At 34.0% G+C, this 27,876-nt stretch overlaps 2 protein-coding genes across 3 annotated transcripts in view; one reads left to right on the top strand and one right to left on the bottom strand.

Moving 5' to 3' along the window:
• LOC133197760 (N-terminal EF-hand calcium-binding protein 1-like) overlaps nucleotides 1–27,876 on the bottom strand; it is a 252,915-nt gene that overhangs the window by 100,312 nt on the left and 124,727 nt on the right. The gene's annotated exons all lie outside the window — the stretch shown is intronic.
• Nucleotides 186–27,808, top strand: LOC133197756 (LIM domain-containing protein jub-like). Of its 2 annotated transcripts, XM_061333954.1 has the most exons (9): nucleotides 186–1,802; nucleotides 7,638–7,739; nucleotides 12,812–12,879; nucleotides 16,252–16,314; nucleotides 16,848–16,978; nucleotides 19,683–19,734; nucleotides 22,977–23,045; nucleotides 23,262–23,302; nucleotides 24,529–24,657. In XM_061333954.1, exons 1-8 carry the CDS (start codon nucleotides 614–616, stop codon nucleotides 23,274–23,276), a joined length of 1,689 nt encoding a protein of 562 aa, XP_061189938.1. In that variant the 5' UTR covers nucleotides 186–613; the 3' UTR covers nucleotides 23,277–23,302; nucleotides 24,529–24,657. The 2 variants fall into 2 exon arrangements, with proteins under 2 accessions (XP_061189938.1, XP_061189937.1); XM_061333953.1 differs by lacking the exon at nucleotides 23,262–23,302 and having other exon boundaries at nucleotides 24,529–27,808.

Raw genomic sequence — 27,876 nt, 5'->3', positions numbered from 1 at the left:
TCTGCTGCAAGCCACATAGTTCCTCTGAGTCACGATGTATTAAGAATTAGATTGTTGGTATTATTTTAAGTGTTTAAGAATTTGAAATATATATTTTAAATGATTTTTTCCAAGATCTGTGATAATAGACCATGAACTGTCATGTTCTCATGTGAACAATGAAATTCCTACGCGCAACCCGCCATTGCAAACACAACAGAAAACACAACGGTGATGAGATGGTTGAGTGAACGTTCGTCGTGTTTTTAAGGATTCCATGTGATTCTTTGAATATGTCGTTTATTAAGTGACCATGATTTTCATATTTTTAAGCTCTACAGATGTGTTAGAGTATGTGTCTTTAAGCCAAAATTCTGTTTACCTGAAAAATTCAGTAAAACAATTGGAATTTTTATCCCGTTACTCGGGAAAATTCACAGCGGATCTAATGAACGGGTCATAAAATTGAGGTTACGTAGGATCCCAACACATTGACAGCAGAAAACCCCAAAGGAAAATAGTTACTGATTTTTTGTGAGTTGTATGTCTCCAATAAAAGCTAAATATTAAGCGGACAACAGGGGCCGCATCTCAAACATAACAGGTTCGGAATTTCACTACTTTTGGCTATAACATGAGTGAAAATCGTAACATCATGATAGGAAGGACCTCATACCCTGCTCCTGGAGGTTCTATGTTAAACCAGTCAATATCGCATGTACAGATGTCTCATCAAATAGGAAACTCCCAAATGATAATGGGAGGAAGCAGCATGTACTCTGGTATGCTTGTGAAACCAGGATCAAATTACTCTAGTCCTCGTTCTAGTGTAGGCAGTGGAGGAGATTCCAAGGGCTCAAGTCCGCGAACAAGTCTTACAAATCCGCCACCTCCCCCTCCTTATGACCAGAGATTTGGCAGTCCTCGGTCAAGCATGGCAAGTCCAAGGTCAAGTATATCTGGTACATCATATGAATCCAAACTATCTAGTCCCAGGACAAGTCTAGTGGGTATGTCAGGTGTAATGCTGGACAAATTTCCACCTAGTCCCCGAAACAGTATGGTTCTAGACAACTATGGACAATATCATTCAAATGTCAGTTTGGGACCTACGAAAAATTTGTATCTTTTGAATGACAGTCGCTTTAATGAACCAGCTCCACATGCACCCCCTGCATACTCAGATCCAAGACTGAGAATGCATGTTACTCCAGTTAATGTGTCTCAAATGAATAATCAAAATCTCAATGGATCTCAGTTTCACAAGCAGATGAATGGTAAATTGAATTCTATGTCTGGAAGTCTGAACAGCTTACCTGGTTCTCAGGGAGCACCTCCAGCAATCCCTGCCAGAATCCCTCTAAATCAGACAGCTAATAGCAATAAAAACTTTGAAATGGAGTTAGCAGTGTTAACACAACAATTAGAAGACAGCATGAAAATGGCTGGATCTCAAAACTTTCCTGTGGATCAGACTGTTCACAAACCACCCCCTCCCCCTTATCATGGTCCCCATAAAACTGAACCTGTCCCTAGTTTACCACCAAGAAATCCACGGTACACAACTGCAAGTCCTAACCTTATCCAAACCTGCCAGCATCACCAGCAGCCTCTGACATCCACCGCTGGATTTGTCACATCCACTGTCCCCGCCGCTGGTAAAAATCCCCCCTCTGTGGCCGTGAGACCCCAGGCACAGATGCCATTCCATATCACAACACATCCTGGAAAATCTGTCACAGACAGTATTGAACAAAAAGTGGCGGCCCTCACCCAACAGCTAGAGGATGACATGGAAAAATCTCCCCAAGGAGAATATTTTGGTAAGGCTACTGTAGTAAACACTAAGTGTTTTGAGATTGTTTATTGTTTATGCACCAATCAAAGGCCCTTAGGGGGGCATATACAATTTTAACAAAATAATCAAATTTAAGTACACTATGATATAAGATATGTAACATATCACAAAGACCTAAAATTGGATCAATGAAATATTGGTATATTAATAAATAATTGTATAATTAATATATGAGAAATCGAAAAGGAAGCTTTATTCTGAAGTCTTGAGTTTGACGCATGCAAATCGGTTTTACACAAGCATTAACGTGCACATTTTTATGAAATGCAAGGTATAAACTTGCACTTTAGTCTTTGACTTTTCAGAGTGAAAAGTGACGTAGATAACCAAATTTGACACTTTTTAAATCCCAACATTTACCTATCAATCACTATATATTGATGAGTAATGAAGGGTAGGTAGTGTCAGACAAACCTTGCATGCAACAGGCCATTAATAGATTTTCTGCAACAGTCTTGTGTTTATTGATTCTTTGACCTGGCATATTAATTGTCAGGTATTCTAGGAATGCCGCTTTAATCCCCAGTTTGATGTTAATTTGCCAGGCATCAATAAGAGCTTTATTTATGGAGAACATCAGCTGCTCTATAGCTTCACACAAAGGATTAGCAGCCTGTAGCCTGTGTATGTAGAAGGTGTTTACATCAGGTTTTTTTTTCAGCATGCCCTACACACATACACACACACATACACACTCAAAGCATAACTAGATGATTTTTAGGGAATTGTTACCATCAAAACTGATCATTTAGGTCAGTAGTTGTAGTTTTGTAGATCAGAACAGTTTTATCCCAGTTGAGTATAGTCTTTTGTCATGTTTGTTAGGACTCTTTGGAATGATTAGCTATAAACATGATAAAAATAACAATTTTCTATTATCTACACAGCAAAGTCTCTGCTTTTGTATAAAAATGTGCAGCCCGAAGGGATTTATGTATTTTAAATGTTTTTTAAAAGCAGTTTTCCTAATGGATTAAAAGACTTTAACAATCCATGAATTTCTCAGGAGAATTGATAAGTTTTAAAAGTTTAAAGACTTCAAAGTTTTTGTTGGGAAATCCAGAGATATTCTTTGTCTGAACATGTGCTGACATTTCTCTTGTTTTCTTTATTGCTGTGTTTACAAAAGTTAACTTAGTATCCCCGTGTGGAAAGGACTTGATCTCTGCTGCTTCCCCCACCCATCACGCCACCCAAATTTTATATTCAAGCTCATTGCAAGGCATCTGAACTTTCAAAACAGAAATAAAACAAATTGAGCTAGAGAAAAGGATAATCATATTAATATAATATTATATATATCATGTATATGGGAAATTATTCACGAGTCTTAACATTCTTTATCCTTTTACCAAAAAAAAAAAAGATTTTAAAAAATTCATTCATAAGCAGGAAATTAAAAACTACTGTGCCTTCAAGACTCCAGCTTGGAAATTTTTTAGTTTAAATGTACTATGTACATAGAGGTAACATATGAAAACTATCAATACATTAGAATCTCTGTATGAAATGATAGAAAAGAAATATTTTGTTGAAATTTTGTCTTCAACTATTATTACAATCTAAAACTGCACTTTCAGAGGGCAAGTCTTGAGGGCTCATTCCTTACACTTATTTATATGATTTCTTTCGCTTTGATTTTCTGAGGCGACTTTACTGGATTTCTTTGCCACCCATTCACCCCTCTCTTTGAAATTCACTGTGGTCAAGAGGTCAGCTGTTTAGGGTTCATGTCTTGACTTTGTGGCAGGTTACCGCTGCCCATCAGAGAGATTTGTCAAGCCTGACCAAGTCTGTACACCTGACAAAGGCGAAGAATCACAGTCCAACCGAGTGTAAGGAGGAATTCACCACAGGAAAATACTTAATGTTTTCATCTTTTACATACTCTTCATTTAATGTCCTTAATGTTGTTGTATCTTGCTAAGATAGTGAACAAGGAAGAAATACGTCACTAACATTCACACATAGTAGGGACAGTTAGATGTTCAAAATGAAGACGTGATAGGCCATTTCGAATTTTAGGGCCGCGTAAAGCATAAATTGAGGTGGTTGGTTATTTATTTTGTAAACTGTTGACCAAATATAAAAGACACAACTGAACACTCCTATATGATACTTATTTGTCAGGTCAAATTTAGTGCAAATAACGGAGCATTTAAATAGTATTAAGTGTAAAAGAAATGTATATATATCCTTTAGCAGAGATTGCAGTTTAAATAGAACTTGATGCCTTACTTGACAAATTCTAAGTTCAAAAGTAAAATAAACCCTGAGATGACAGACATAGTTGTGGCTTGCTGGCTTCAATTTGTTCCGAGTTTACTCATGTATAAGGCAATCTTCATTCTGCTAGCTGATGACAAGAATTTTAAATTGACACCAGATTGGTCTCAAAAACCAAAATCTGAAGACCTCACTAAAACATTAAAAGCGGAGAAATCTACTTCATGTGGTTTATAGACATCACACATCCCGTTGTAGTTTATGTATCATATTAAGGTAACCAGGTATATATCTGGTCAGATTTAACTAAATATTTGTAAAATCCAAGCTTTGAGACCTTTGTAGACCTGTAGTTGTTTTGGAGAAGTAATGACATAGTCCTGTGTATATAGATCACTGGATTAAGACAGCCTGTCAGGTGCTTGGTCGTAACTGAGCCTATGATACAGTGTATTTTATGAGTCACTTCAGATAGAGTGCTTTCTTGTCAAAGAGACACAGGAATTCCTCATGTTCAATGAGATTAAAAGTGAAATGTTTAAAAGCAGTGATTAAAGCAAATTATCATTTAAAAAAAGTTACAATACTGTCAACTGGGTAAAACTGCAGGGGGAGTATTCCTGTAGCCTTTCTTGTAATTCATGTACTCACCCAAATAAGACTGTAATTTGTTTTAATGGAGATATTTGTATAAATCATCAAATTATTGGGGATTGATGAATTTAGTCTATCAGTGACATTTTGTGTGTCTTTAACTTGGCCATAATTTGGATTTTCTCTGGCATAGTTGAGGGTCCAGGTCAAATGTTCAAATTCATTGTCAATTACAGGTAGTGCACCGCATTAAAGGTTTTAAGTAATTAAGAGACTGTGACCTTTGGGGCTGTTTGGGCATTGGGGACATTTATATTTGCATAAACACCTTGATGGTCATTTTCTATTGTCACATTGCACTGTAAACACTACCATAATTTATGTTCATTACAAACATGGCTGTCAAATCTTTAAACAAACAAATCTCAAGGATTCCCATATACTCCTCAAGGTTCTGTTAAGTATACTGCACTACGATAGGTGTTCCTGATACTACACACAGGTATTTGACTTACATAATCATTGGCTTGATAAGGCTCTTCATTTTGACACATTTCCTGCATACATTGCAGATAACTTTAGATAAATACACATTACTAGTTTACTTGTGATAAAAAAAAGATATGTGTGTATACTTAACATACCTTAGATTTGACTCTTAGCAATACACTACTAATACCAATATATGTATAAAAGAGTTTAGGGTTACTTATTTAGTGCTTATGGTTATGTAATACATGTATATAAAGGTCTAATGGCACCTGTTGTATGTTGGTTACACCCTTAATGTTTTCCATACGTAACTTCTTTTCACACCAAACCTTGCTACATTTAGAGTGTGATCAGGGAACAGATGTAAATCTTAACATGTGTACATATTATTAATCTTGATGCTTTCTATCACTCCAAAAAATATTATCTCGAGATTATATATGCAGAGTGGAAATATGTATAACACAGACCAGAACAGTTCTCTGGTACATGTATAGGCAGTAACTGTATTGGGTTTTCATTTTGGGATAAATAATATCAATATAAATAAATTGCTCTTGAAATTAGGATATAAACAATCACTGTTGCTAAGCTTCATCAAGTATACCTTGTACCTGATGCGTGTTGTATAGGTCAGTTATATATACATAATATAAGATTCATATACATACCATGTTTAATACATCACTTGCCTATGGTGTTTACACCTCCTAGCTTATTTGATACTCAGGCATGGTCCGAGTACTATCAATTTGCAAAAACTGAGTCAGGCTACTGACTGATAAGCTGATGTTTCAGGGATTTCACTAACCTCATTTAAGATCAGCATTTCATAAATTCTATGGTCTTTATAATGACCTTTTTAGCAAATATAACCTATCATTGGATCATATTTTCGCTGACGTGTTTCATAACAATTGTTAAGCCTTTATTTTTATTCTGAAATTGACTACAGAATGTTCCCTCTACCTAATACATAGGGCTCATGATTGGTGTGACCGGTCAACAGGGGATGCTTACTCCTCTTAGACACCTGACCCCACCTCTATTATTTCCAGAGGTCCGTGTTTTATGCCCTCTTCACAGATTTGTATTGTTTATAGATTTTTTTGAGATTGATCACTATTCATTTATTTTCACCTTTTTCATTCATAATATTCATGTCTGATTGATTAAAGGTCAGTAATTAACTGATACTGAAGACATGCTTTTTTTTCCATGTGAGATTAAGCTTTGAAGCTTACGCTGTTTTTCTGTATATAATGGGAATTAAGAAATCCATGTTATTTTCTACCCGCTGATTGAACAGAAATTGTGATACCATGGAATTATGACCCCGCAGAAAAAAGTATGTTTACACTTTACAGTATATTTTGCAGATCAAGACTTAAGCAATATGTATGTTTTTTATATCAGTTACTTGTGCAAGTTTTTTTTTTTCGTAATTAGCGATTAAAGTTTTGTAATCAGTAATTAAAGTTTTGTAATCATAATTAGATGATGGATAGGTTGGAAGATCAGTAACTGATATGTATGTTTGTAGGTCAGTAAGCAACTCATAAACTGATATGTATATAGATCAGTTATTAACTGATGTTTGTGTCGGTAGGTCAGTTATTAACTGATGTGTATGTAGATGAGAATAACTGATAATTATCTGATATGTATGTTTTGTAGGTCAGTGATTTAGTTATATGTGTTTGTAAATTGGTATTAACTGATTTGTATATTTTAAAGTTGGTAATAAATGATTTTCATTTAGGTTAATGATTAACAGATTTGTGTTTTATATACCAGTGATTAACTGATTTGTGAGTTTTATAGATCAGTAATTATCAGATGTACAAATGTATATGTTTTGTAGGTCAGTTATTAATGTGTATGTTTTTTAGGTCAGTCATTAACTGATATGTGTATTTTGTAGGTCAATAATTAACTGATATACAGTGTTTTGTAGTTATGAACCTACTGATGTGTATGTTTTGTAGGACAGTTATTAACATGTGCATGTTTTTGTAGTTAACTAATATGTGTGTTTTGTAGGTCAATACTTACTGATGCATGTGTGTTTTGTAGTACTTACTGATGTGTGTGTTTTGTAGATCAGTAATTAACATGCATGTTTTGTAGGTCAGTATTTACCGTAACTGATTCGTGTTTTGTAGGTCAGTAATTAATTGATATGTGTATGTATTGTAGGTCAGTAATTAATGATGTGTTTGTATTGTAGGTCAGTAATTAACGGATATGTGTGTTTTGTAGGTCATTTATTAACTGATATGTGTATGTATTGTAGGTCAGTAATTAACTGATATGTGTTTTGTAGGTCAGTAATTAACTGATATGTGTTTTGTAGGTCAGTAATTAACTGATATGTGTGTTTTGTAGGTCAGTAATTAATTGATATGTGTTTGTATTGTAGGTCAGTAATTAACTGATATATGTGTTTTGTATGTCATTTATTAACTGATATGTGTATGTATTGTAGGTCAGTGCTTTACCTGTGGGGAGAGGGTGTCTGGTGCTACAGAGGCGTGTCAAGCTATGGGGAATCTTTACCACACCAAGTGTTTTGTCTGCTGCTCCTGTGGTAAGTGGTATTACTAAACATTGGTGTCTGAGTTGACTTATGCTGCTTCTCTGAAAACTGGTCCTGGCTAAGTATTTTCTCTGCTTCTTTGTTGTAAGTCAATGTCAGCCTGTGGTTTTCTAGACAATACTTCTACAGAGGGATTTTATCAGAACTTGTTAAGGATGTACATATCTGGTGAACCACATGTATCAATGTCTGTAGTTCATGAGATCATAACCACCCCAAAGAGATCTAGATAGGTGGATATGTCTGTATGTGGAAATCCAGATCTCTGTTAATTCATCAGATCACAGTTACATGGTGAAAAGTGCACTAAAGTATGAGTGTTAATTTGATCACATGTAGATCAAGTTCTGTATCATTTTAATGCAAAACTCCAGACATTCGTTTACTGTAAAATGTTCTCATTTACTGTAAAATGTTCTTGCTTGCTGTAAAAATGTTCTCGTTTACTGTAAAATGTTCTCATTTACTGTAAAATGTTCAGGTGCCTCCTGGTGTCTGTATGAAAATACCATATAATGGACAATTTATTTCAATATTTTACATAAGTATGCTTCTTAAGAATTACGAGCATGCACTGGAATGCAGAATTCCAGTTGACTGGCAGGTAACATAAAAAGGGAACATTTAAACAGCTTGAATAGAACTTGAAAGACATAATATTTGATAAAGTTGATTTTTTCTCAAAGTGCATGTCATAATGGAAAGAAATGAATGATAAATTACATATTTGGCTGAGAGGATATTTGAATTTAATGAGCGTCAAGACCACAGTACACACGTGGGGGGAGCAGTTTCATCTGTATGGGAACAATGTGCTAGATTTAAAATACCCAGGTTCATTATAAGAATGTTTGCCGTGTAGCAGTATCTTAGGTTGGGCTTCAGGTCCTTTTGTGCTGTCTTTTGATGGAAATATTTAATATAAAGTTTTCGCCTTTTATGACAAGTGCCTGAAATATGGAGCAAGGCCAATAGTGGAAAGCAAATTAAAAAAAAGAGAGAAAATTATAAATATTCTTATAAAGAATAAGATTGAATTTTTATTTTAACAAATCCTTTGGCATGCCAGGTATTGATGTTTTTAAAAAAGTTTTCATATTGGTTGGTTTAACTTTCTAACAGTGCAGTATTGAATTGCTAAACTGATTTATCCTAATTCCTACAGTAAAACATAGTAGTAGTCGGGATACAAGAACCAGACAAAAGTGTTTATATTATCCACTGTTATCCAGTTAATTATTCAATAGTTTGCAGTTTGTTGAAGTATGAGGTGATAGTTTGCAGGGATTTTGTGTAAAAATTTTGCTATTTTATAAACATTTTTAAATTACTGTATTCAGAAATTTATTTATTCAGATATTATCAAAACCGTGGATAAAACCCTTTACTGTAACAATAATTTGTAAACCAACGCTGTCACAATATGGGATCAATTTTAACTTCCTATTTAAAATGGTTTTGACACAAGACTACATATATATACAGTGACTTACATCTGTTTAGCTGAGATGAGGAAATTATCAGTGGATTATGGGGCCAAGTAATAATTATGTTATCTAGGTTAGGGCACTGAGTGATGAACAGAGAATCTGACCCCTAGTCTGTGTATCTTGACATGTTGACGTTTGCTTGACAACAGTGCTACAGTTAGCTATGTATGGAATCCCTCTAAGTGCTAGCATCAAGCTGGTGTCCCTGCTCGGTTCTGATTGATCTAACTCAGTGATGACTGATGAGGATCTATATACACAGCTTTGGTTTCATTGTGAATAAACAATCAACTTTTTTTGGGAAATCAGTGAAGTTTTGAATTTTAAAATGAAATAATTGAATTTATATATATATATATATATATATTGAAGTGTACTATAAATAAAGACAGGGATATACATTAACTTTCAGATTCACTTGCCCTTCAGACAAGTCATCTCAAACTTTAACTTGTTCCAATGCAAAACTTGGTTCCCCAAAATTAGGAAAGATAAATGTTAATTATTACTGTAAATGTTATGATAAGAAAAAGTGTGACCAAATACACTACTGTCAACTTGGCAAGTTAAAATACATGAAAAAAATTTTGATGCTGTGTTTTGCACATATATGTGTACCACTGTCCTCACCAATTTAATCTGTTAACGTACACACTGTCATGCAGCAATAACCTCTGTTTCCTTTTAATAAAATTCATATTTTCAAAATATTATTTTTGGTAGGATCGTGATTTTCAGAGATAGCTGTGAAGCAACGATAAAGGAAGATATTAGTTGCTACGAAACATACATATCTTGATTGGGATACATTGTGTTACTTATAATCTTTGAGGGAATAAATAATCTAATTTCTTAATATGAAGTAAACATAGTTGTTAGATGTAGAGCGTATTTACCAAGAAAGAAAACAGAATAACAAACCCGATATTTAAATGAGTGGTATAATCTAGAAACACTACCGAGGAATTCCGAATGCAATTCAATGTCAGTCAGGTACCTAGCGGAAATCAACTGTTCAATTTATTGTTTTATTTATGAATCAATGTAAACTCAATAAATATGTATATTTCTAGCAGAAAAATTCACTTGCCCGATCGGACACGTATGTCAACAGTTTCACTTTCCCAAACTGAGAATTTACTTGTCCTGGGCAATTGGACAACCGTTAATGTCGATCCCTGAAAGATTAAAAAGAATATAATGATTTTCCCTTATTTAACTTAAATAAAATAAGCAATTAAGAGTGGAGTTGTGCTTAATACAGTGGAAGGTCTAGAGTTGTGAAATTAGCTTCTAAAGTTATGAGACTTGAAAGTATTAGATGCAGTTAATGTGTAAGAGAAGAAATTGTTGTAAGCAGACATACAGACAGACAAACAGATAGGCCTTACTTTGTCTACCCTATTATACAGATGTTGAAGGCGTGTACAGTTTTACAGACAGTGGACTGTCGATCTGCTACATTTAACCTGCAAGGTTCAGGGATCATTAAAATGAAATCAGTGGACGCTAAATGGAGGAGTTAATAAGAACAGATATCTTTAAAAATCTGTCAGATGTCTGAGTCAGTTCTCAGCCAAATTGATTAATGTAAAAAAGGAAATGCTGAAAAAGATATTAATGTGATAATTGTTATAGATGATGGTGTTTTACTGGGCAGCCAGTTGTGGAGAAAACATGAGAAGCTCCGTCCTTTCTGTGGTCGACAAATTGTCTTCCTTCAAAAAAGTAGTCCTAGTCGGATTGGTGATTCAGTTTGGCTTCCTGTATGGTGAGGTGATAAACCCCAAATTTCTTTGTTCCATACTGTTGCTTGGAATATTCAAATGAAGACCCAGGCATTCCACAGTGCTATAGAATAAACAGCGCACTTTATCATGGCATAAAAGCAAACATCACACAACATAACAGGTAGCTTTTTGCAGTGTACCCCAAAAATTCTTATACTGTGACTCACAACAGTAGAGCAGAAATAATAAAGGAATAGGTTATTTATTGATAGTGGCACTAGGAATCAAATCTGTTTTGGAGGTACAATATCTTATCCCATAGGAACACAAAGGGAGAGTGCTCGAGGCAGGTCAAATGTATGCATCATTGGTTGGCAGTTATTTTTCACTGCAGTTAAGCCGGATTTAAAAGCAATTTAATGTAAATGCAACATTATAGACTATTAAAACAAGTTTTTAAATTAAAAAAAACTGCATTTTGAAATTGATATATATGATAGATAAAGGTTTCAATTTCTGTCTCCATAGAAAGCAGGGCACCTGTTTGTTGAGAGTTTATCCATGTGTTACAGTGGTTGCATAAACAAAATTGACTTCTGAAATAAACATCAAAACATTTGATTAGAGAAAATAAAGAATGTATGGCATTTGTCTCTGTGTGATAGAGCAATTAATCATTTTGATTAATAATTTTTTGTAAATCTCATCTGATTTTCAGGTTTTTCTGAACTGAGATTAAAAGCCAGAAGTAAAGTCAAAATATAAATAGTGTGCAAAGTTTATTTTGCATCCATTTTCATTGTACATACACAGGAATGTTTACTTTTCACAAAGCAGAAAACCTTTTTGTCTGTGTACAGAGTTTCTCCATTCTTTGTCAGGAGTGACAGTGACTCACTAGGTAGTTATTCAGCAGTAAGGGGGTTTGAGTGTAGTACCTCTTCCCCATCCTGAGTACACCCTTGTTATCCTCTTTAGACCATTGTCTGTTGGTATTCTGTCAAACTTTTGGGAAATGCCGGGAGGACAGGACGTCCCTATCCGACTCCCTAAGTACGTCCTTGTACGTCGTGTCTTCCCTACTTACATCAGAGTCATTGTCTTAAGTATACTATCCTGTACTAAAGTGGTCATCACAGTTTCATAGTACTGTTGTACTTTGTGGACAGTATCCTGAAATGCAGCTCACATAAAGGCTTAAATGTATTTATGACGGAATGATTTGTAGTGATATAGATTGGGTGTATATAAGGTATATCATTTGAAGTCTGGTGCTGCCATCAAGTCAGAACCTTGCAAGGTCATACACTAGCTAAATAGTTTATTAGAAATTTGTATCAAAGCAAAGTGTTTTGTCATTGAAGGCTCTGTGCAGTGCTATCAATACATGTGTACATTGTTACAATAATCTTCATTGATTTTATTTGAGATATTATTTATTAAACATGCTCTTAAAGCTATAAATGAAGAAAATTAAGACTTACATAAACTGGTGGAGAATCCTTAAGTTATGCTTATCATGTTCATTAATTGTAAAAAGGTCCCACTGCGGGACATGGAGACCGGTCCTTCGAATGAGACCATATAAACCGAGGTCCTGTGTTGCAGTAGGTGCTGGCACAAAAAAAGATCCCTCACTGCTCAATGGCCCTGAGTGGCGAGTATAGGTCAAAATTTGTAGCCCTCCACCGTCAAGTGGTGGCGTCTCCATATGAGTGAAAAATTCTCAAGAGGGATGTTAAACAACATACAATCAATCAATTGTAAAAAGGTAAATATTGATTGTTAATTATAAATTAAGTATGTTTGATCTTAGTTAACAGCTGTGATTTGGATATTGTAGGGAGGACACTGAGGGGGAAGGCATTCTACAACGTCCACGGAAAGGTATACTGTGAGGAGGATTATCTGGTAAGTCACTTTAAATTTATTTCTGTCAGTTCCATCTTACCGTATATCCGGGTTTTTCTCACGTGATTGAAATTTTGCAAAAAAGGGATAGATTTGTACAGTTTTTATTTTGCGCAAGTTATTTTTTACAATTAAAAAAAAATTTAAAAATGGTATAATGTTCTTATGGCACACAATTACTGACATTATTTTTTGGGAATTAAAAATGATCTCAAAAAATGTGAAAAATAGATCATCATGAGAAATAAAACCCAGATATGCAGTATGTAATGACCATTACAGATTGTTGTGGAGTTCAATGTCTTTTCCTGTACTTAGAACGAACTAGAGTATCTTCTCTTTTTTTATTGAATCATCAGTTTACAAATTTCATTTATGATCATACTTTAGAGAGCAAAAAATTTTTCTTAAATTAAAGATCTTTCCCCCAAAAAGTAGAATTTTGAAATTAATTAGAGAAAGTCTTTGATGACTTTGAAAGGAGATTTAATTATTGGATGTTGAAAGAGAAAATATTTTAATGCATATTAAAAATGCACCCAGACTATTTGATTATCTGTATTGAAAATGGCAGGTGTTGGACAAATCAAATGTAAAGGTTTTTTTTACTGTGGTGTTGAAACCTCAATATCCTTTGAGCCGAAAAGCATCAAAGGTGTCCATGGAAGACAGAGGATCAAACGCTCTAGTGACCCTGACAGCTTCACCTTTCAGGTGCAGCAGGCAGAAGATGGCCGTTTACTTATCACCCACAACCTCCTTAAAAAATGTGTCAAGGAACTGATTAGAATCCTCCAGTGTTAATTACTTAGTGTTTCCTATCTGAAGTCTTTCAATATAAGTCTGTAATTGTACTGATAACAAATCTGACATATCTGATACATCTTAAAACTGTAATCTCTCGTCAGAGATTTCTGTAATCCACTGCTCCACAAATTTCAAGCTACAAAGGTTTAAAAGTACACATTGGACATTAAATTTCACAAAGAAGGTTTTGAGCTAACTGATTATGATGGTATCTTGCGTTCCCCTTGTGTATGGACCACAATGTTCCCTTTGTTACCTGGTGTCACCTATGTAGGTGATAACTTCATAGCATCAGAGACAACAGTTTATAATTGCACACTCAGCGCTGATCTATCCTATCATTGTGATGGATTTACAGGGTCAAATTCCAGTTTTTATAAGTAGTCCAAAAATCTACTGCATTCCAACAGTCTGCCCTTTTTAATTTGCTAAACATAGTTATCATCTGTGAAATAAGTGATGGATGCATTGCACGTTGTCAACATGGAATTCCATAATTTTATCGCTGTGGAGAATAAATGATCGAGGATCAGGAGTTTTTACTTTTTACAAATAATCTTATTCATCCCTCAATAATACATGATTAAATGAAGAAAAAAAAGTAAATCAGGGATCAAATCATTCCATGAATTCCTAACTGAAGCTTGGTACTCATGATTCTTATATTGTAATACAGAAGGAAACTCCTCTTTATCAGGGTGGATTCTTATCAGGGCTAGACAAATAGAAATTTGCAGTACTTGCCCTCGGACAGGTTACAGTCGTAAAATTACTTGTCCTACCAAAAACTATGCTTGTCCCACTTTTTTCTTAAATTACACAAAATTAAAGCATCAATATTATAATTATTTCTTGACTGAGACACTACACGAGGACCAACCTAGATCTAAAATCCCACGGATAAATTTTTGGGGCTAATTTTAAGGAACCTTCTTCCTCAAAATTCTTCAATAAGATCCTCTTTTTTTAAAAATGTGTATTTATTTGATGAAAAATGTGAAAAATAACGAACAGTGATCAGTCTCAAAATACCTACAAACACTACAAATCTGTGAACACTAGACTGCATGTCGATTGAACTATCTACATCCTGGCTGTGTGATTGCCAGGGAACACCAGTCAGTCAATTTTAATACCACCAACTCGTCTGTATTCACAGTATGAATTTAATATTTGACAACAAAAAAAAGTCTAAAATCCCATTCAACTTTTTTGGCGACATCGGCTAGCTACCATGTTTTACGACTTCTGTATATCTTAACAATACGTTAATCATGGGTAAATTCTAGAGGAGTTCTGACCGAGTATTCGATGTAGTGGTCAACAGCAGTGAAAACAGGTGCTTTGCTGTGATAAATGATACTTTAAAAGTAGGGGTGAAACGATACACCTCCTTCACGGTTCGATACGTATTGTATAATTTTGTCTCGGTTCGGTTATTTTCGATACGATACATTTTGATAGAAGGAAACAAATTCTACGTTGTTTTATGCTTTCTTTTTCTAAATCTAGTCACATATTTTACGAATTTTATTTGCAAATTGACTAGAAGAAATTGATTAAAATTATTTGACTGTCAAAAATTATTTTACAAGCTATCAGTCATCAAAAATTTACATTTTCTATACTTATTTATACTGAGTAACGTGTTATACCTTATGCCAAACCCGACTGAATAACGATCCCGACCGAAAAATGAACCGAACCGAAAATTTGAGATTTTGCACCGTGTATCAAACCGAGAAAAAATACCGCGGTGCATCGATACCGCGGTGAACCGTTTCACTCCTATTTAAAAGTGACAACACAAAAGACATTTGAGTAAATTATTGTTTTTTTTTTTTTGATAATTGGAAAAGCACTTGTCCGCGGGCAGGCGCCACTTATCAAATAACTTGCCCAAAAAACAAAAGTGGTCGTCCTGGGCGTCGGGCAATGCTATTTGTCTAGCCCTGCTTATATTGTAATACAGAAGGAAACCTCTCTTTATAAGAGTGGATTCTTATATTGTAATACAGAAGGAAACTCCTCTTTATAAGAGTGGATTCTTATATTGTAATACAGAAGGAAACTCCTCTTTATAAGAGTGGATCCTTATATTGTAATACAGAAGGAAACTCCTCTTTATAAGAGTGGATTCTTATATTGTAATACAGAAGGAAACCTCTCTTTATCAGAGTGGATCCTTATATTGTAATAAAGAAGGAAACTCCTCTTTATAAGAGTGGATTCTTATACTGTAATACAGAAGGAAACTCCTCTTTATAAGAGTGGATCCTTATATTGTAATAAAGAAGGAAACTCCTCTTTATAAGAGTGGATTCTTATATTGTTAGAAAGAAGCTTCTCTTAATCAGAGTGGATTCTTGTATTGTAATACAGAAGTAAATTTTTCCTTATACGAGTGGATAGAAAAGTCAGAACACTATAGAATATACATAGTTCACAAAGTTAGGCACAAGAAAGAAACTGTGTTAAACATTTGTCTACATTTGATGAAAGAATTTCCTGTTGACTTTATTAATTTTATTGATCCTGTATAGTATTTAATGTCTCTCTTTTCAGTATTCTGGTTTTCAACAGACTGCAGAGAAATGTTGTGTCTGCGGCCACTTGATTATGGAGATGGTGGGTGTTTAACTGCAGCCTTATATAAAATTCTGTAAAAATTGATTCTCATCCGCGATATATTAGCCTCTATCACACTCAATAGCTGCCAAGATCGACCAGGTGTTCCAAAAAAAGCAAACATTGAACAACTTCATGATGAGTGGGGTCAAGATATAAGGAACGTGGATAAGAAATTGTTCAATTTAGTAAATGTAAAATGGCATTTTTAATCACCTGAGCATATTTACTTTTCAGAAATAATCCTTCGCTATAGACTTGAGATATGTTTGATATTAGTTGTGTTTGGATTTAGATTCAATTCTTGACACCCCAGATCATAATAAAGGCATTCATGACACACAAAAAAGTCAAAATTACAACGTTTCAAACCTGGACATTGTTGAGTTTTTGTTCATTTTAATACAAAACATTTTTGAAACACAGTTATTTCTTTCATTGCACTTCAAAGAATTTTTGAAATCACAACATAAAGTATGTCAAATTTATAGCCTTTTAAATTTTTACATGATTTTATGGTGTTTTTATTAAAGATATTACAAGCAATGGGCAAGGCCTATCACCCAGGCTGCTTCAGATGTTGTGTGTGTAACGAATGTCTGGACGGTGTGCCATTTACGATTGACGTAGACAACAAAATCTACTGTATTGCTGACTATCACAGGTATTACACACTAGTGAAAACTCAGTCCCACCTGAAAATTTGATGCTGAGTAGAAATGGGTGTGCCCTCTTCTCTATATATATTCTCTTTTCCAAAGCTAATCTTGCCAATAGATAGAAATAGAAAGATGTTAACCAAATGTCTGGAAGGAAGGAGCAAGTCTATCCCTATTTTACAGATTTCTGCATATAGCAAAATGAAACTGGTCATCAGTTGATAAATTTTGGAGAGTAATGGTTAATTATCCATTGGTAATATTTATACATTCATTTTTAATATCAATTGGAGTAAGTTATTGACAGTAATTGTCAACTTTTTCTCAGTACAATATTATGTTGCATTTTTGACAGTTATTGTCTATGACTGACAAGTGAATTTATATTGACAGCGATTATAAACTGTCAATTAACAAATGAATTATTGGCTGAGGAGGTCTTTTTGCTAGAACTAATGTAATGCATACCCAGAGGATTTATCTGTAAATAGAAGAAATTTCTCGTTGCCAGATTTTCTCACTAAATTTTGAGAAATCTCCTTCAGTGTTTGAGTGTGGTAATATAGACAGCTGTACATTATTAACAAGGTCTGAAATGTTGAAAGTTGACAGAGATTCAACTTAAGGTCACTAATTAGGATAACATTAACATTTATCTTTTATTCATGCATTCATAACAGCTTGTTAAGTAATGATGTATGATAAGTTTGTAACGATGATAAAACGGTGACAACACTTGCACAATTTGATGGCTAGGAGATCTTGATTAAGATCACGTATGCAAGATGTACATAGACTTGACATTTACAAAGATTCGGGGCTTTGTTTTGACTGTTTATAAATACACACTGATGTCATCAGTGGAGAACGAGATTCTTGGCGGAGTTAACTCATTATACACATAAAAAATAACAGAGTACACTTATTTAATGAGGCATATTATAAATTTCTGATTTTCTGAGAGATAATTATTATACATGGGGGCAGACAGGTTAATGGGAAATGAGAGTTATCATTGATGAACTACTCAGAGTGTCATTACATTTTGGGGACTTTTTCTTTCAAGCTCTCTGATTTGTAAAAGATAATTGTAGACCCTTTATGAATGATAAAAAGGTGTGAGAGACAGTGAGCTCCGTTAAGCCAGTCATTAAATTATCCGAGGCTGTGACTTGTAAAGATCAAGTCCATTACACCTGCCACAGGTATGAGTGATTTTTCTGTGGTAAACACAGGTAGTCAGGACGGAGATTTCACCTGTAAGTGAGGATATACAGTCAGCAGTATAACAGAGATATATGTTCCTTCTTAGTCATTTCTGCATGGGGAAACAAGATGACATCTCTGATCCTATAGATACACACTGTAGTCATACCTCAAAGCAGTGTGATGTGTGCACTGATAGAAGATGTATTGTTAAAAAAGGTGTGTCAAGAATTCTCCATAAATTACATATAGCCTTGTGATGAATATAAGAACATGCAATGATTAGGGGTTGAAATAATTTTAGAAATTTTTAGGATGATGAATATTTTGGGAAGCCAAGAAGTCATGCGAGACTTTCAATCTGTTATTTTTTAAGTGATCTATTATTTTTTATGTGATCTGTTATTTTTTATGTTGAAGTTGACCGGATTCAAATGAACTGACGCCAAGAGCTCTCAATTGCAATAATTCAGCAGTTTTTCATAAAGGGACTTGCTAATGATCGTGGTAGGAGTAGAGAGTTTAGGTTTGCTGTCGTTATGTTAAGTGCCACCTAACACACTGGCGACAATTCTAGGAGGCTTGTCTGGCATCTCTTCATTTTCTTCTTACTTGAAAAGTTTTAATTTGCTCATTTAAAGCCACCTCTTAAATATGAGCTGTTATTGTAATATTCAAATTATCCCGATAAAATCTTTTTGCTTACTACATGATATTAGAATAAGTGGACCTGTACATGCATGCAATGAGATTATATGCTGAAAATCAAATATGATTGCATATATCATGTCAGTCAATCGGGTGGAATGTAGTTGAACGGAATTTTATTTTTTGGCTACACTTAATTAGAGCTGTTTGAATGATCATTTTGTGGTTTGAACAGACATGTTAATGTTCTACTTAATATGGAAAAGTTGACCCTTTTGCCTTGGCAGCCTTTTCCTAGTGTCGAAAATGTTATATTGTGGTTTGTAATAAGATCTCAGAACTATATGACACAATCATTAAAAACCACAGAGCTCAGGTAGATAACAGCCAGTCATCAAAGAAATTTATGGTGATCATGAATTTGTCACTGCACAATTACCTATCATATTACTGAACTGTGAAGAGAATTTTATAGCAGGAATGCATGTGATACCATTAGTCATATATTGAGAAAGAGAATTTTTTAACTTTACATCAGTGAATTGATATTAGTGTTTCTAAATTCAGCAGAAATATTCAAATAATATAATTAAAAACAAATAGAGTCAAATAGCACTTCATGATATAGAAAAAAAAAAAGAAGGTAAACAAGGGAAACTCGTCTTCATAAACCAAATTAAAAAAAAAGTCTATGATGAAGACCAGATTTCCCAGTGTCTTTCATTTCCTGTGAGAGTGTGAGAATGGCATTCCAGAGAAAAAGTAAAATGGCTTGAAGTTTTTTTTTATGATGAAGATATTGAGTTTCTCCTGAAACACATGCTTGGAATTAACTGTGTGATTATTTATTTTCAGAGTGTATGCTCCCAAGTGTGCAGCATGTGGCCAGGCAATCACCCCAGTTGAGGTAAGTTGAAGGATCTAAAATTCTTTGGGGTGGAATGGTGGAAAAATTAGAGAAATGAAAAATGAATTACCACTGCACTGATCAATTTGTTGAAGAAAAGTTAACAGAAAATGTACAAACATTTAAACTTAAGAAAGAGTAAGGTTTTTGAATTGAGGAACTTTGAACAAGAAGTCCCATGATCTTTAAGCATCATTTGATCACATGGTCTGTCACATGGAAATTCAAGAGAGATTCATCTGAAATGTATGTGGGGATAAGATGCATCCATTGCAGTTGTTCTCACTGGTCATTGACCTTGGCCTCTTACACATTTTTTTGCGTACTCGAGTGAGGAATGCTGGGATTTCCAGTTCTCCTCTAGTTCTACTTTCATTCATTCAGGTCTCTCTAATGAGATCCCGGCAATAAGACAATACACAACTAGGATACAAAGCATGGAAGGAATGTCAGCATGTCCTGTCAGGATCTCTCTTCTGACATTAAATGGTGTCAGATATAAGTGTTGGTATTCTGTAATGGGACAGAAGACACCCAGTAACACTTAAAGGAATTCTTGTCATTGTTTGTGATTGATAAGCCAATCAAGCAGAACCAATTGAGCAAAAACAAAATATTGAATGTTTATTGCAAGGGAAATATAAGGACAGAATGATATTTTTCTTTGGGCATGTTTCATACCACTGAATTCAAAGAGATATTTTGACACTATAATGTGTTCACTTTACACATATATTTAAAGATTTTTTGTCCCCCGCTTTCGCGAAAGCGAGGGGACATTAAATCTCATTTGTCAGTCTGTCCTTCTGTCTAGCTGCCTGTCACAAAAACTTAAAACCTTGGTCATAACTTTTGAATGAGAAGAAATAAGGCTTTCATATTTCACATGTACATTACCAGTGACAAGACCTTTCCAAATAAACTATGGTTTTTGACCCTGTGACCTTGAAGTTTGACTTACTTTTTAAACATTTTAACATTACATTAAATTGGTCATAACTTTCGAATGAGAAGAGATAGGGTTTTCATTTTAAATATGTATATAACCTGTGACAAGTCCTTTCCAAGTATACAATGATTTTTGACCCTGTGACCTTGACTTTGAAGTTTGACTTACTTTTCAAAAATTTTATCTTTGCTTATAACTTTTGATTGAGAAGAGATAGGGCTTTTGTATTTTACATGTGCATTACCTTTGACAATTCCTTTCCAAATATACTATGACTTTTGACCCCGTGACCTTGAAGTTTGACCTACTTTTCAAAAATTATATCTTTGCTTATAACTTTTGATTGAGAAGAGATAGGGCTTTTGTATTAGACATGGGCATTAGCTGTGACAAGACCTTTCCAAATATACTATTATTTTTTACCCTTTGACCTTGAAGTTTGACCTACTTTACAAAAATTTTAATATTGCTTTAAATTGGTCATAAAATTTGAAGAAAAAAAGATAGGGCTTTCAAATTTGACTTGTTCATTACCTGTAACAACATGTATCCGAGCATTTTATCATTTTTTACCCTACATGTATGACCTTGACCTTCATGTTAAACATAATTTTCTAAAATTTTAACTTTGGTGATCGCTTTTCAATGACATATGATAGGGCATTCATATTTGGCAAGTGCATTACCTGTGCCAAAATGTTTTCGAATGTATTGTGATTTTTGACCCCTTGACCTTCAAGTTTGACCTAATTTTCAAACATTTTATCAGTGTTGCTAACTTTTGAAGGAGTGAAGATGGGGCATTTATACTTGACACATGCATTACCTGTGACAAGCATTTCCAAGTGTACTATGATTTTTTAACCCCATGACCTTGACCTTGAAGTTTGACCTAATTTTCAAAAATTTTAACATTGCTGATAACTTTTGATTGAGAGAAGATATGGCATTTACATTTAACATGTGCATTACCAGTGCCTGGGAAGGTCAAGCAACAGGTAGGGCCAATGGCCCCACTGTTCATAAAATGATGGGGCCATTTTGAAATTTAAGGGGCCGAAGGGAAATATATCGGGGCCATTCCTAAAATAAATCATAGTATGATGCTTTATGATAATGCATATATCTCTGACAACAAAATTTAGGAAAATTAAAAAGAAAAACGCGATAGGAATTGACTTGACAAGTCATATGACATTGACTAGTGCAAATGATTTTTTCCGTTTCTAAGAACTTCAGTCAATCGTCATCTAGATTCTCACCAACTAGTATTTAGAAAAATTATGTTTAAACCAAAAGCACCATTTTTTAACGATGCCAATTTAGAGATCACGGGACAGGCCAAAATAAGTGGAATTCGTTGAAAATGTTTTTCATTGTAAGGTATATAAATTTTCCAAGTGCGTGACTTTCGTAAAGCTGTGGTCAACCATCGAAAACGACTTGACACTTACGAATCGAACGCCATGAAAAAAAAAAATGTTTCTGTGCCAGTGGATGTCAAGATGCCGAATGATGGTTCCGATTTTATTATATAATACATCACAGATTCCATCTAACTTCGATGAAGAATACAGATAGCACAGACTGCGATGAACTTACAAAGTAATAAAACATGCATACCCGCATTTTGCGGGGCGCGCCGCATGGCGCTGCACACCATTATTTCATTGCGCCATTTTTCGACAGTATGTGCATATGGCGCATGGCACGGCCCCTTCCCAAGCCCTGCATTACCTCTTTCAAGACCTTTCCAATTGTATACTTCTTTTTTTCTTTTAATATTTTTTCACATGTGCATTACTTGTGACAAGACTTTTTAGATTGTATTATGATATTTGACCTCATGACCTTGCTCTTGAAGTTTGATGTAGTTTTGAGAAGCTATAATCTTTGCCATAATTGTTATTTATTCAATAATTTATGTCCCTTTTCTATGATGCACAGACGAGACAGGACACACAAACAAGACACAATATGGCATAAATAATGGCATCCCATCCACTAAGACACCAAAAGCAGGGGACCACAATTCTTTGAATTTGCTTGTTAGATAAAAAAAGAAAGAAAATTTATCCTCAAAACAAAACTTTTTGTGATACTAAAGAGGAAAGTTTACCCCCTTTAAAGAAAATATAAAATGATTTTTCCAAGATTTTTTGTCTTAATATTTGAGGATGTAATGTGTTGTAGAGTTTATTTGTTATGTTGTATTTGATTGGATGCTTGACTATATTTGTTATGTTGTATTTGATTGTATGCTCGACTATATTTATTATGTTTTATTTGACAGGGAACAGAAGAGACTGTCCGAGTTGTGTCCATGGATAAAGACTTCCACGTTGACTGTTACCATTGTGAGGTAAACAAGCCTGCTTGACTTACCTCTCCTTTATCAAAGTAAAATTTGGTATTTTAAAGAGTCAAAAGATACTTGTTGTCAATAAATATATTATACTGTACTATTACCCTGGCTTTTATTCAGTGCTTTCAGTATGCAGTACAGTTATTTAAATTGGTGCATGAATACATTTACATGTAGCAAATGGTTGCCATGGTGACATTTTTTAAATTTTAGCAATCAGAGACATAGACACAGTAAAACAGAAACGTTGAGGAGTAAGCATCTAATTTTTTTAGCTTTCAGTGAATTTATGTTTTTTGCATCATCATACTCTTATATTTTTTTGTTTGGTTGCAGTGGTTTGAAACATTTTTAATTTGTGTTTTATGTAGTAAACATGTAATTTCATTTTTAATTGTTGTGATTTTTCATACCAGCATTTTAACTTTTCTTTGTTTTTTAATTTCCACAAAAAAATTAGAAAAATGTGTGTTCCTTGCTGTATAATTTTCCATTATATTTTTTTTTTTGAAAAGGGGGGAGGGGAGGGGTTAGTATTTTTATAACCCAGTGTTCCTTGTTTTAAGTAGAGTACTGATGATGCACGTAGCTTAGACAAGCAGTCACAGAACAGCATGGGCGGTTCTGCTTTTGACCAATCATCTCAGCTTTATTCTGAAAACTGTGTGATTATAACTCAAATGTGCTGCAGAGAATTAAAAAACTGCCAAAGACTTACTCACAATTGAATTCCAATCTCTCATGAATGTTGTTCAAACATTAAGAAACTGTTGATTTTTTGTTAAGTTTTTGGATAATAAAATAACATCTGTTTACTAAATTTTTGCATTTGTAAGTGTGCAAGGAATAACAGAATGTATTGCATAAAATAATGGATGTGAGTTAAAAATGCTGTGTTATTTTAGAAAAAAAACTGACAATTTTCCTCATAAATGAATAATTTTTGAATTTTTTGTTGTTGCTTTTTTTTTTTTCAAATAAAAAATCCCTGATTTTTAAAGACATAAAATTTCACCTGCAACCTCTGAAGAAATTCATGGAGATTCAAGAAATAGACTCATAAATATTAGATGTCTCCACATGAAGTGATACTAGCAGGAAGGAAATACTTTATTGCAGAAAGAAAAACAAAAATAATCAGTACAGATTCACTGTTAGACAAACAAACCTTTGTCAATCTTTAGCATGGCAGTCCGTGTGTTTGGTTTGATTGATTCTAAAAACAGTTTGCATGATAGAAAAATATTTTTTTTCACCTATAAAATTTGAAATAGGCTTTAAAGAAACGCTTAAATGGAGGAAAAATACCATCTTTTATACATGGAGAAATTGGTTTGCTTTGGTGACAGTAAAATGTAGAGGGCGCTTTGATGATGTATATTATAATTAGGTCTATAGGGTAATTAATAAATAGCTGCACACTTTAGAACAGAGCCCTGAGTCTTACATCTAATGTATAAGTGGTTGTTTATATTTACAGGACTGTGGTCTACAGCTGACGGATGAAGCCGACAAGCGTTGTTATCCACTGGATAATCATCTGTTTTGTCACGGATGTCACATTACGAGACTTAAGAGTCAGTTCCCAGATGAGCACTTCTTTTATGACCCGGTGACGAAGAACATCCAGAATAGGGTCACCAAAGACGGCAAACAACGCAACAGCATAGCTGTCACACCTGCTTCTCTAGAGTCCTACCCCCAGAATCTACCCCCCTCCCGTGCCCCTCCCTTGTCTAAATCAGATTCTCCCTCCCCAGGCCCCTCGTCTCCAGCTATGATGAATGGAGGAGGGAATTATAATTATTCCAATCGATATGACGGAAGTCCATACCATCCTCAACCGGGACCTCAAGTCCCATCTACTAAATCTGGGGCCACCCGATACCAGGTCACAGATCTATAAATAGAAATCGGAGACAATCCTCAGTTTTATAAAGCATGATGTTTAAATTGTAAGATGCAGTGTCATGTTCTTTTTAATAGCTATTAAGGTGATGAAATATTATAATGAATTATAAGTGTCATGTGGCTGGCTCACACTTTTTACATTTTTCTAGTGTATGATGATTTCTTTTTTTCCTGTTTTTGTGTTTGTTTTACTTAATTTTACAATTTTTATGATGTATGTCTCAAGTTAACATCAAACATTTGTTGAGCAGCATTAAACTTACACTTGTTAGTGCTTGTCTGGTAAGAATCTTTGTTGTCTCATCTTTGTAAAAATGTCAACATTCCAAAGAAAAGTATCGGCTAAAAATTCCATTTTGTACATATTTTCTTGTGATCTAGTTATTTTGGGAATTGAGAGTCCATGAATTAAGAACATGCTGGTTTCTGATATTATGTACCAGTAAGTTCTTATTCCGTATCCTTGAGAAATCATTTAGTTAAGAAATCCAATTTTTGTGTTGGACCTTGAGCACTTTCTTACTTGGATTTAAATAATTGGTCTAAGGGCAGACAACTGTAATCTATTATTATTATCCATCAATTTTAAGAAGTTGATATTTACAATAGGCAATAAATCCATGATTATTTGTCGACTAAATGTGTTCAGTATTGCAATAGTCCTGAGGTAGGTGCGAGTTGTAAATATATCTTCCTGTGTGTGTGTTGCTGAGTATTCCAGGGTACTAGATGATTTTATTTTGAAGTGTATCTACAGGTTTCACAGTTTAAGAGAAAACAATTTATTTTAATCACTGCTAGTCAATTGTCTTATCCATGACCCAATTATTATTCAACATTATTCACCATTTCATTTAAAGAAAATCATGCATACAGTAACTCTTGAATCAACAGTCAGCAATTACATGTATTTGTTCTTGTTAAATATATTTTAAATAAAATGACATGTTATTTATTTCATTGTAAGATAAAAATAGGAAAATATTTAGCAAGGTCTTGTCCTGTCTCATGTTTCTTTATCTGTTTTATTTTGTTACACATAATATCAACAATCCTTGATTATATCCTGAATGTTAGTTTTAGTCAGTGAAACTTTCATTTGGCTTATGCTTTTTCAGTTCAGTGCAGAATAATTATGTAATACATGTAGTATGTTGTGTTTTTGAGGGCAGTATCCATGTTAAGAGAATCTCACTTGATGCTTATGGTAATAATAAGGAAATTGTTAAGTGTTGATAGCATTTGAAAAATATACAGTATATTTTACAAAAGTATTTCCAAGTTTTTGCTGAAATGCAGTATATGAAAATATTTGATCTTCCACCAAGCATGATCTATACAATATCTGGACTACAGCAAGCTTGCTGCACATGTCTGGACTACAACAAGTTTGTCACACAAATGAATTGAACCTATTTGCCCCAGGACGTGGGGATAATAGACTTCTTATTCTTCATAGATGACATTAATTTTCCCTGCGGTAATTACTCTTTTTTATCAAGCTTGTCCCATGATCCACGGCAAATTACATCTAGCTTTAACCATGCTTCAGATTTGAGAAGTTATATATTACACCAAATATAGGAAGTTTTTGAAAAATATCAGGATTGGACAAGTAACTCTAAAGCAAACTAGTGAATTCAAGCTTGTGGAGTTGTCCTATATGTCTGTAAAAGTTCTGCTGCTTTACCAGTTTTTGGAGGATTTTGATGTATATTTGTTTCCTGGATTGTTCATTGTAGATATTATTTAGTTGTTTATATTTATTTTTTTTTCACATAACCTGTGGGTTGTTTATGTGTATTTATTTGTTTTTTTTTTTTTTGTGCTTTAGATCCAGAGAGAAGTAATTCCCTCTTTGTCGTACAGACAACAGTGTATTGTGGTTGCATGGCCTTAATTTCATTTATAACCAAGTATTCTTGCTTTTGATTGTGGCAGTTTCTTCTTATCAAATATTTTGTAGCATGTTAAAGAAGTTGTTCAAATTATTTTTCTGTTTTTGACAATTTTGACACTGAATGTAGCCTTTACCTTACAATATGCATATATTTTCCATAGTTTAAAAAATTTATTTTAAAATGTGGCATACGTTTGGTTAATATGTCTTCCTTAATTTTAAATATGAAATATACAGTAAAACATGCTTATAATGAAGTGCCAGGGATGAGTGATTTTGCTTCTTTATAAGCATAATTCATTATATCCAGTAAGTTTACAATATATTTTAAAGTCATTTGGAATGAAAATCACTTCGCTATAAGCGTCAATTTGTTATAAGTGTGATCGCTGTAAGTGTGTTTTACTGTATTAGCAAAAATTTGATCACATCTGAAGTGAAAATAGCACTTGTTCTATTCTGAACTAAGGAGAGAGGCAAATTCTGATGCTGGAAAGAAATTCTTTAACTGTGTTAGACTGTTGTGTTCAGTGTCATTATGAAGTAAAATGTTTCAACACACATCTTAAATAAAATGTATATGTAAAGAACTAGGACAATCCCTTGCTCGGATGGTAAAAAACAGAATGAAGAAATGCATATCAAATAAAACCAACTTGAAAGTGGATTGTAAGGTATTAAATGTGAATAAGTAATTATTTTTGGATAAATATTATTTGGCATTAACTTCTCTCTGTCCTGCATTGTTCACTGTTTATATTTGGTAGATCTGAATGCTGGTTACAAATGTCTGTTCTCTAGGAGTGGAAATTGTCTGAACATTAGAATGCCTTTAGAAAAGTGTAACAGGGGGCATTGCATAAATGCTAGAATGCCTTATAAACGTGTATCAAGGGCTACATGTGATAAAGTAGTTGATATTTTGAATTAAAGAAAATGATCATGAAAATTTGTTTCTTTGATTTTTTCCGGTGTTCAGAGTGAAGTCTAACTTATCCAGCATTTTCCATAACTGAT

This window comes from Saccostrea echinata, unplaced genomic scaffold (genome assembly GCF_033153115.1).
Source record: "Saccostrea echinata isolate AGI-Se365-2 ecotype Australia unplaced genomic scaffold, CSIRO_AGI_Sech_v1 ptg000030l, whole genome shotgun sequence".
NCBI lineage: Eukaryota > Metazoa > Mollusca > Bivalvia > Ostreida > Ostreidae > Saccostrea > Saccostrea echinata.
The sequence above is the reverse complement of the archived record's forward strand: the minus strand, read 5'-3'. Positions and strand labels throughout refer to the sequence as shown.

Coding starts and splice junctions, on each gene's coding strand:
- LOC133197756 (XM_061333953.1), top strand. CDS start 614: ATGAGTGAAAATCGTAACATCATGATAGGAAGGACCTCATACCCTGCT. Junction 7,740..12,811: donor TTTTGTCTGCTGCTCCTGTG/GTAAGTGGTATT, acceptor TGGATATTGTAG/GGAGGACACTGAGGGGGAAG. Junction 19,735..22,976: donor AGGCAATCACCCCAGTTGAG/GTAAGTTGAAGG, acceptor TTTATTTGACAG/GGAACAGAAGAGACTGTCCG.